Raw genomic sequence first — 11,210 nt, forward strand, 5'->3', positions numbered from 1 at the left:
ACCTAAGTATATATTGTATTGTAGAAAATACGCATTGTGTATATGTGTGGGGGGTATGTTTTTACATATATGTGTGCACTATTAAATGAGAAACATGGGCATGAATGTGGTAGGACTGTACACATTTGGCATATTGATAGTTTCTCTGGCAACCTTATGATTTCTCTAAATTACATGCTTGACTTAATTCATAGTCATTTGTTTGGGAAGAATATTACATATCTATTGGTGTTAAATTCTATCATTATGCTTATAAAAATACAATAAAAATAAGTATGATAAAATAAAATAGAAACAGAAAAATCTGATCTTAAAAATGTGAATTTTTTTAGTTGCTTTTGGATTTCAAATATAAATATATTTTTTTCTGTGGGAAGTTTTGTTAGAAAATGTAAGTGGTACAATCAACAAGTATATATTTATCAATTAATAAAACCAAGGAGTTTATAAATCATAAAATTTTGAGGACAGTTTCTCAACTATAATATGTAACTTTGTTTTATTTATAATTACATTATTTCAAAAATATTATAAGAAAATGAGAAAGAACATGTTTGAAGATCATGTCAAACTAATGTATTTTGATTAGTCTGTGTTACATAAATTCTTGTTTATTTCATATCTTTTTTTTGCTGTCATATATATGCATATTTGAAATTTTTATTTAGTATCTTCATTTCTTCCCCCCAGTACCAGAGATTGAACTCAGGACCTTGTGCTGGCAAGGCAGGCGCAGCACCACTGAACTAAATCCCTGGCAATAAGAATTTTTAAAAAGAAAGACATTCTAGGAAAACAATAAGTTCAATTTCTCCTCTACCTCCAAACAATTATGCCATACGATAACCAAAAGATTAAGCATTAAAGCCAGTATGGTGGCATAAACCTATAATCCTAGCACTCTGGGAGGCTGAGAGAGGAGGATTGCCAGTTTGAGCCCAGCTTGGGCAATTTATAATTTAATAAGACCTGCCTTGAAGTAAAAAATTTAAAAAGGTCTAGAGATGTAGTACAGTGTGAAAGCCCTGGGCTCAATCTCTAGTACTGCAAAAATTAAAAAAGAGAATCAAACATTAATAGCTGCTATTTTACCTTCCTGAGACTTTTCATACCCGTCAGGATTCATGGATGGCATAAGGTGAATTCTAGTGCTACGAACCAAATCTGTTACTTCAGGGTCTGTTCCAAAGTTCTTACAAAGGTATTCAATGAGGTTCAATAGGAGTTCTCTTCCAACTACTTCATTTCCATGCATATTTCCAATGTACTTAAATTCTGGTTCACCTGAAAACAAAAGAAATGCATAGAAGATTTTTCTACCTTTTCAGGTAACATGAACTCTTTGTTTTTTCTTTCATATGTATAAAAGTCCTGAATTAAAAGTTTAAGAAAGCCAGGGATTTAGCTCAGTGGTGCCACTGCCTGCTTCATAAGCGCAAGGGCCTGAGTTCAATCTCCAGTACCAAAAACAAAAAAAAAAGCTTAAGAAAGCCAGTATTTTGATGAAACTAAGAATACTTTCACAAACATCTTATAAAACAGTTTCCTTATCAATATTTATGCCTGAAACTAACATATAAAATATACACATGTATATGCCATATAATATGAAAATAAAAATACTATTAGCAGAAAGAATCTAATCTATGCAAATATTAAATACCAGGCCTAATATGGATTATCAAGTGGGTTTTCTTTTCTGGGAAAAGACTGGTTACATCTTCTTTCTTCTTTTTTGATTATGCTTTCTTAAATTATAGATATTATAAGTGACTTTTCTGGACAAAGCATAACAATGTAATACATAGGCTTGAGAGGCACTACTAAAATCATTTTTAAAAATTTATTTATTTGTTTGTTTGTTTTGGTTTTTTGAGACAGGGTCTCACTATGTAGTTGAGACTGACCTGAACTCACTATGTAGCCTAGGCTGGTTAAAATCATTTTTAAAATCATATCAATTACCTGGTTCATGGACACCTGGATTATCGGATATCTCCATGACATAGAGTTCTCTTGACTCTACTGATTTTCCCAATGAATAAAGTCGAGTGATATTAGGATAGTCATTGGCAAATCTTCTCAAGAAGATTTCCATATCAGGGAAATGGTGGTGATGAAAATCCTTTGGCTGAATTGGCTGGTGGGAGGATGATGTTCCAGGGAGAATATTGGGGAGAATAACTGTGCTAGCAGTTGCCAAAACCTCAGTTGTGTCAGGGACTACTGAAGTTGCAGTTGGCCGAAGGGAAAAATCCACTTCTGTGGCTGGTCCTTCTTTCACAATTATATTATTAACAATCAGTGGAATATACCTGAAAAAATATTTGGAAAAAGAGATAGCTTAGAGTTAAGACACACATTGCTTCAGCATTATAAAAAAAACAGTTTTTTCATACCCCTGTACTTGGTACTGACTATCAAACTCAAAGTTAAATAAGAATGACTATGTAAATTTAAAAGTTTTAGGACATTTTCTCACAGAATATCTCAGGTAAAGACTTTAAAGAATTTCTCTCCAACCTTCTCAGGTATCATACACCAAAATGCTCATCAAAAAAAGAATCACATTCAAAGGAAAGAATATGCTTATTACTCTAACTGTTGCTACAATACTCAAAGCCATAACTAGATTTGCAGTGCTTTAGCAGACTGACTTCTAACTTCTTTCCCAAATAGTAAAGTTCAAATTAAATTAAAGATTATCAATTAGATCCTGATGAAAGTGAAGTCCCAGAAAGTTTTCCAGGGGAGGTGAGAAATCACCTCTTTAAAATATTAGAAAGCTGAGGATAAGACAGTTGTTTACAGACCTCTTGATTTCTTTTGCTCAGATATTCAATCACTCTTGAGGCAATGCTTTACACAGCTGAGCCTCTTTTCAAGCTTTTGAAACTGTCCTTCTTCAGAATGCTATGATTATGGAATATACAATTAGACCATGACAAAATACTCCATCACAGTATTTTCTCAATATAAAGAGAAAAATCAGAAAAATAAAGAAAAGGCCAGATACAGTACCATTTATTTGACCATCTTTCTGTCTTAGATATAAAATAGAGGTCTGACAATTTTACTAAGGGTCTAGTTTAAATTCTTACCCAGTTGAAAGTGCTGTAAGATTATAAATTCCAGGAACAAGTAATCTATGGAAATCACCAAATCTGCCTGTTGTGATATTATGATTAATACCAGCCACTGAAATGGTTGCATTCTCTAATCCAGATCCTGTTACTGAATCTTTAACAAATCCTTTAATTCCAATGTGGACCTAAAAAACATGCAACAAAACTTAAAGACAATCAGTTTAGAAGACAAGAGAATATAAGCTCTCTTCATTGATGCTAGGCTGTCTAAAAAAAAACAACAACAGTTTAATCCCTTATTTTCTCCAAATATTTTTCAATCTCTTGAAATAAAATACAGATAAAAGTATGATATCCTTAAACTTGAGTCATATGTATTTTGAACTCTGCCCTAATAAGCTGCTTTTGAAGTTTCCTCTTTAAAGCTAGGCTTCTAATTGTCTCAATAAACTATACTTTCTGGTATATATAATAATTGTATTACCTTGTCTGACATTTAAATTGATGTCCATCATTCATATAGTGATAAAGGCTCTCTAGAAAAAATGAATTGTAAGAACCTAGTAGTACAAATTTGTGATTTTGTTTTTTTGATTTGTGTATGTATGCCTGTGTGCAGGGAATGGGACTTCACACAACCAAGCATACACTCTACCAGTGAGCTATACTCCCAATGCCAGTAATACAAATTTGGCTAATTATCTAATTCTTTTTTTTCCTTTTTTTTTTGGTATTAAAAGCATTCTACCACTGAGCCACATCCTGAGCCCCAAATTTGGTTCATTACATCAGTCTATAAAAGTATTTTAACAAAGGCAAAGAGAGCCTTATGGACAGCTGGGAGGTAGACAAAAGAGCTCTGCTAAAGTATGCTTCAACAGACTATACTCTAATAATTGTAAAGATAATCTATAATCTCAAATAATAAAGACAGATGATAAAGGAAACCTAATATACATTACCATTCATATGCAACCCAATTTTTCCTTTACTTAATTCATAATTTATATACTCCAGTCTTCCAATAAGCTAATTTTACCTTTTCAATCAATGTGATCAGAGACTCACGATTGTTCTCCCATTCCTGTCGAAGCTGTGAAGCAGGTGGGTACTTGCAACAAGACAATTCTAATGTGATTTCAAAACAATTTGCCCATACGTAATTGTAATCTTGCATACCACCTGTAACATGAAGGAAAAAACAAGTTTACTCTCAGAAGAAAAGGAATTTCACATTCTAAAAGACTGGAGAAACTAAATCAGTCATCTCCTCTATGTATAAATTTTCTTTTCACTAAGTTGTTTGAAATTGGAGAGGGCTCCTTAATTTTAGAAGAGGCCAAAAGTTAAAATAATATATAGTGAAGAGAAATATACATAGACATAAAGTTAAGAGCCAGGTTTCATGGCGTATGCCTCTAATCCCAGCACTCAGGAGGCTGAGGCAGGAGGATCACCAAGAGTTTGAGGCCAGACCTTGCCTCACCCTCGCCAAAAGGCATAAACTTAATAGGCAGGATGAACAGTTACAAAGAGTGCAAATATCAGTAATAACAACAACAACAGCTCTATAGTCGAGTGTTTACTATATCCCAGACATATCCTAAAAATTTTATGTATACTAACATTTAAACCTTACAGTAATTACAGGTGGCAGGTATTACTTGGTAGGCCATTTTACAGATGTGAGAAATGAGGCACACAATGGCTAAGATTTAAATAGAATGACAATGAAGAAATAAGAATGAAGTCTTCAGGCTGTGAAGGATATTCATTCCAAAGCATCATTAAGAACCTACTATTCTAGGGCTGGGGATTTAGCTCAGTGGTTCCACTGCTTGCCTTGCAAGTGCATGGTTCTGAGTTTGATTCCCGGTACCAAAAAAAAGAAAGAGTAAGAACATACTATTCTAATTGTACTCTCCTTTATCAGGAAAACAGCAAGATTAAAAAAAGAGAAAGATTGTATCTAGGGTAGTCCTGTTACATGAATCAAGGAAAAATAAGACACAATAAACTCTTTCAAAATGTGTTAATCTGCTGGAAGATAAAATAGGTGAAACTCTTGAAGACAAAGGAGTAAGCAAAGACTTTATGAACAAAACCCCAATTACACAGGAATATTACAAAAAATCAACAACTGGGATCTCATTATATTATTATTTTTTTAAATTGAGTTTATTGGTACATTTAAGGTATACAGTACAATTATGTTCATTATTGGGATCTTGTACCTTTACATGACAGGTCTTGGTTCTCATTTTTTCCCCTTGTCCCTGCCCTTCCTTCATCCCCTCCTCCCCTCCCCATTTACAAACACTTTATTTCCATTTTTTCATTTTGTCATATTTTTTTCTTTTCCCTTATTACCTTTCCCCTACCCTTCCCATTTTCCCTACACCTTTAGCCCTTTTCTTCCTATTTCACATGGTCAATTGTATCATTAGGATCTTATGTACTACTATAGTTTTTCACACCAGAGAAACTATTTGGTATTTACACATGTGTGACTTATTTATTTCACTTAGGAGTATATCTTCAATATGTATGAATGAATCTAATTTCCCTATGAATGAATCTAATTTGAATCTAATTTCTCATTCTTTATGGCTGAGTAGTATTCCATTTTATAGAAAAACCACATCAGTTTCCAACTGATGGGCAAATGGGCTGTTTCCAAGTTTTAGCTATTAAAACTGTGCCACTATAAACATTGGTGCACATATATCACTGTGGTATGATTCTTTTAATTCTTTTGGAAAGATACCCAGCAGAGGGATGGCTGGGTCAAATCCCACCTCCAGTCCCAGCTCTTTGAGGTATCTCCATATTGATTTCCATAGTGGTTGCACCAGTCTGCACTCCCACCAACAGTGGAGTAGGGGTCCTTTCTCCCCGCAACCCCGCCAACATTTGTTATTGATTGATTTCTTGATAGCAGCCATTCTTTGTGGGGTGAGATGGAATCTCAGTGTTGTTTTCATCTGCATCTCTCAAATGACTGGTGATGTGGAACATTTTTTCATATATTTACTTGCTGCTTTTAGTTCTTTGTCTGAGAAATGTCTGTTCATTTCAGAATGCCCATTTATGAATTGGGTCTTTATATTTGGGGGGGCTGATTGTTTTGAGTTCTTTATATATTCTTGATAGTAGTCCTTTGTCTGAGGAGCAGCTGGTAAAAACTTTTTCCCACATTGTAGGTTGTCTCTTAGTTCTGTTGATGGGGATCTCATCATATTAAAAAGCTTTTGCATAGCAAAAGACATCACCAATAAAGAGACAACCCACAGAACGGGAAAATTTTTTACCAGCTAGCCCTCAAAGGACTAAAAATATAAAGAACTAAAAAAAAAAAACACCCCCCAAATCTAATGAAAGATGAAATCAAAAGGGGAATAAGCACCACTGCCTGCCTTGAAAGCACAAGATCCTGAATTCGATTCCTGGTACCAAAAGAAAAAAAGGGGGGGGTAAGCATCCATGATCAAACACCTTCACTACTGGGTACCTGTACAAGTCCATACACTCATTTTGTAGAAAGCCTTTTACTATGTTATTTTGTCACTTGATTTTCTCATATCTTGTTTCAGGTGGATGAACACCAAAAGGAAGGCAGCAGGCATAACTCTTTTATGATCTCATCTTGCTCCTGAAATGTGGGTTAGGAAATATTTATAATATAAGATAGTTTCCAGAGCCCTAAATCTCAGTCACTTTCTTCTACTTATACCTGAAAAATGCTTTACAAGTGTAGATTTGGCTCAATAAACTGCTCACTACTCATCAAAATTTTCCTATATACTAGTGCCTGGCAAGATGGACTTTTCTTTTCCCAAACTCTCCCCAAAAAGATTTCCCCCCGCTCTGATAGAGAAAAGTACAAATGCGGATTTTGAGGGTCATCTTTCTCTAGTCCCAGTGTATCTCAGATGATGTTGAACAGAATCCTTCAGATAAGAAGGATGTAAAGTAATTTACCTTTCATTGACTCAGCACCAACAGGTATGTCTGAGGCATGGTTTCTTCTGCAACTTAAGAAGTGAGAACGCTCTGGCATTAACATGAGTCTTTATCTTCAAAGTGAGCATTACATGATCATAAAGTACTCTCTAATCTCTCAAATTCTATGATATTTAAAAATACATGCTTCTTTGATTATAAGAGAAAAGGCAGGTAGGAAACACTTCTCACTGATGCAGCTGCCTGATCTTGGATTTTTGGCCTCCAAAAATGTGAGCTAAACACACACATCTTTTCTGTATCCAGCCCCAGGTATCTTGTTATCACAATACAAAATAATAACTCAACTGTATTCACATTGTGTACAAAAGATCTCTATAGAAGCCAGGGTGATGAAGCTCGGCGACACCTCACACCTGCCTGGCAAATGTGAGGTCCTGAGCTCAATCCCCAGTACCCAAAAAACAAAACAAAAAAACTCTTTATCATGCTGCAAAGCTGAAACTCTGAAACAAATAAAAACTCTCCTTTAATTCCCTCAACAGCCCCTCGCTGCCACCATTCTACTTTCTATGAGTTTGACTACTTTAGATACCTCATGGAAGTGGAAATACGAAGAATTTTGCCTCTTTGTGACTGGCTTATTTCACTTAGAATTTCTGGTCAGAATACAATGGATACTACCTAAGATTACTGGGATTTACAAATAAGAAACATATTTCTAATCAGTGCTTAGATTCTTGATGAGAAGGCAAAACAGAGGACATATAAAAATAACAATTTCAGAACAATGTTAATATGAACTAATCTTTTCTTTTTGCATATATAAAATTTAAGAGCCGTGTATTGCAAACATGGCCAACTCACATTTTAATTACGCCAGAGGGCAGTGAAGTAGACTACTTACAACACTATAATAACCACACTTGAGTCCTCACATTCTTTTGTCTGTGTGGTGGGCTAATTAATGGTCAACCTGAGTGGGAACACCCAGCTGATCTGAGTCAGGGTGGTTCAGGGTGTGGACGATCTACCTGAGGATTGTTGCCAAAATGACATTAAAGGAGAATGAGAGGGGAAGACTGCATGTTGTTTTTCTGGAGAAACTTGCTGCAGCTGTTTTTTCTGATAATGAACTCTCAGGTCCTCGCTATCCCACGAATGGCCCCTGTTCTTTTCCAGGGAGCTCTGGTCTTTGCCTTAGTGTTGCTTTCCTGCCTCCAGTGCAGATCTCTCAACCTTGTGGTATAGATCCTTCACTCAGCATGGACTTTCTAGACTTCACCACTGGCCTTTTGGCCTTTCCAGTGCAGATCCTTGATACAGCCTTGCACAGGACTCTGCCACAGTCTCTATGCCTTGACTGGAGTCATGCAGGACACTGCTGTGGCATCAGGGCCCTCGGCTGGACTTTTCAGGTCTCTAGCTTGCAGACAGATCTCTTGCACACCTCTGTATTTGACTTTTTGGGTGAACATTATAAAACAGTCCTATAAATTATGTGTCCTGAGCTGGGCGTGGTGGCACACACCTGTAATCCCAGCACTTGGGAGGCTGAGGTAGGCCGATCGCTGTGAGTTTCAGACCAGCCTGGGCTACACCGTGAGTTTCAGGTCAGTCTCACTACATAGTGAGACCCTGTCTCAAAAAAACAAACAAACAAACAAACAAACAAAAAACCAAAAAAAAATTATGTGTTCTGTATTGAATCTATTCCCTTCTAAACCCTAACTACAATAGTCTACAATTTGGGTATTTTACCTCAGTAGCAATTTATGAAAATACCTATTAGCTAAGATGTAGGTAGCCACAAGAAGATCAAGTTTACAGTAATGAGTATTACCTAATCTGATTTTTAGATGTAACTTTAATAGGACCCTAACTAGCTAGCTCTAATCGGTGACACAAATATATCCCCATGGTAGTAGAGAGGGGGAAAGGATAAGTCTTTGCAAAATAAAACTTCAATTCAGGAGAGAAAAATACATTTAGAAGCCTCTTCCCCAACAGGCCACACACTACAGACACTGATTTTTTAAAATATATAACTCCATGAACAACCTAAAGATCAGATTCTTGGAGAGAAGCTTCTTTTTGTAGGTCCTATAAATTTAGAAAATATTACAATGAATATTGTAACTAATTGTAATATTAATAGCTTCAGAGTTGAATCTAGTGAAAATTGGTATCAGTTAAATCTTGAAATACATTTCCAAAAATGTCCTTTGATAAGACTATATTTAAGTTAAATAAGTCATGTAAAATTATGTTGAAAATAAAAGAAAAAACATTTAAAAACAATACAATAACTAGTTATCTTCACTATATTTCAGCAAGTCAGAAAATATAACACAAAAAAGATTTCACAAATCTACATAAAGTATAAGACCAAATACAATAAAATATATAAGACTATTATAAACTTTTACTGAAAGATGTAGATTTTAGTAGAGTCATTCATCTAGGAAGAAAGTTTATAGATATCAAATACTCCCAAATTAATTTCTAAATATTATGCAGAAAGTGGATTTTTATTGAAACTGGGTAACATGATCCAGGAGTTAATTTGGAAAATAACTATGAGAATTTCTGAAAAATGGGTCAGAATATTCAACAAAGCAATAAAAAATAAGAATGGTATGAGCAGATTTACATTGCCAGATAGTTATATGCATGTTTGGTTGTCTGGGTTCTTGAGATAGGGTCCCACTATGTAACCTAAAATGGCCGTGAAATCCTAGAGATCCTCCCACAAGTATGTACTACCACAATCGGCATTTATATCTATATTACAAAACTGTACTACTAAAGCATAAGGCAGTTCATTTCAGATGTCAAAGTAAACAGACCAGCGGAAGAAAACAGAAATGACAGTAACAAAAACAAAAGCATTTAGAACATGATAAAAGAGATCAATAAAACCAGTGAGGGAAACACAACAACTATTAACATGTATAAGGCTGGTTAAATGGGTGGCAAAAAAAATACAGGAGCTTTATTCTGTGTCACACGAAATAAACTCTTTAATTCATATGGAATTTAATGTAAAAATGAAATCATGAACAAAACTAGAAGGTAGCATAAGCAATTCTACAATTAGGATAAGGAAATTCTCATTATGACATCAAAGCAATGTGAAACCATGAAAGCAAGAGAATCAGTCTGGGTTGGTGATGTAGCTCAGTGGTGGTGTGTTTGCCAAGCATGTGCAAGGCCCAGGATTCATTCTTGAATACTGCAAAAATATAACGTGAAAAATAATGATAGATTTAACTACCTAAAATTTTTTAAAAATACTATAATATTATAAAGAAAATATAACACTAAGATAAAAAACATAAAGGCTTATAGAATTTCTTGGGTAACAATTAGAAACATGTATATAAAATCTTTAAAGGGGTGGGGATTTAAGTCAGTGCTGCTGCCGCTCACCTCACAAGCACAAGGTCCTGAGTTCGATCCCCAGTACCAAATAAAATAAAATAAAAATAAATAAAATCTTTTTTTTTTTTTTTTTTTTTTTTTTTTTTTTTTTTTTTTACAGGGCATATGTAGCCCAGGCTGGTCTCGAACTCACAGCAATCCTCCTACCTTAGCCTCCTGAGTCCTGGGATTACACGTGTGCGCTACCACACTCGGCCTAAAATCTTTAAAGTATGTATAACCTTGGGCCAGGGATTTAGCTCAGTGGTGCTGCTGCCTTGTAAGTGCAAGGACCCAGAGTTGATCCCTGGTACCAAAAACAAACAAACAAACAAAAACAAATGTCCTCTCTTCAGCTGCCTGCCTGCCTGAGATCACCCGGCGGCGGGTGCGCGACCTCCCAGACTGCGCGACAACAGACCCAGCAAGGACCCAAAGACCCCGTAGGGGGTCTCTTCAGCTGCCTGCCTGCCTGCCTGAGATCACCCAGCGGGTGCGTGACCTCCTGGACTGCGCGACAACAGACCCAATGGGGAAATAAGATACTTCCACGACAAAGAGCACCTGAGAAATTTCATGAACACCAAACCAGCACTGCAAGGAATTCTAAACAATATCCTAGAAAAGGACAACGAAGTTCACAATAACATGAGGCCCAACAGACCAAATCAAATAGGCAAGGCAAGAAACTAAAAGGAGATGGGAGAAAAAGTAAAAAGAGTCAACAAAAGGACAATA

At 35.6% G+C, this 11,210-nt stretch overlaps 1 protein-coding gene across 1 annotated transcript in view; it reads right to left on the bottom strand.

Annotated features, from left to right (window-relative positions):
* Cpd (carboxypeptidase D) overlaps positions 1–11,210 on the bottom strand; it is an 80,432-nt gene that overhangs the window by 40,911 nt on the left and 28,311 nt on the right. Inside the window, exons 4-7 of the mRNA XM_010642411.1 lie at positions 4,126–4,268; positions 3,102–3,271; positions 1,966–2,315; positions 1,093–1,284 (exon numbers count right to left, since the gene is read on the bottom strand). Of these exons, the coding sequence (XP_010640713.1) occupies positions 1,093–1,284; positions 1,966–2,315; positions 3,102–3,271; positions 4,126–4,268 (855 nt within the window). The remainder of the gene's footprint in view (positions 1–1,092; positions 1,285–1,965; positions 2,316–3,101; positions 3,272–4,125; positions 4,269–11,210) is intronic.

This window comes from Fukomys damarensis, unplaced genomic scaffold (assembly GCF_012274545.1).
Source record: "Fukomys damarensis isolate Sample0158 unplaced genomic scaffold, DMR_v1.0_HiC HiC_scaffold_13, whole genome shotgun sequence".
Lineage (NCBI taxonomy): Eukaryota > Metazoa > Chordata > Mammalia > Rodentia > Bathyergidae > Fukomys > Fukomys damarensis.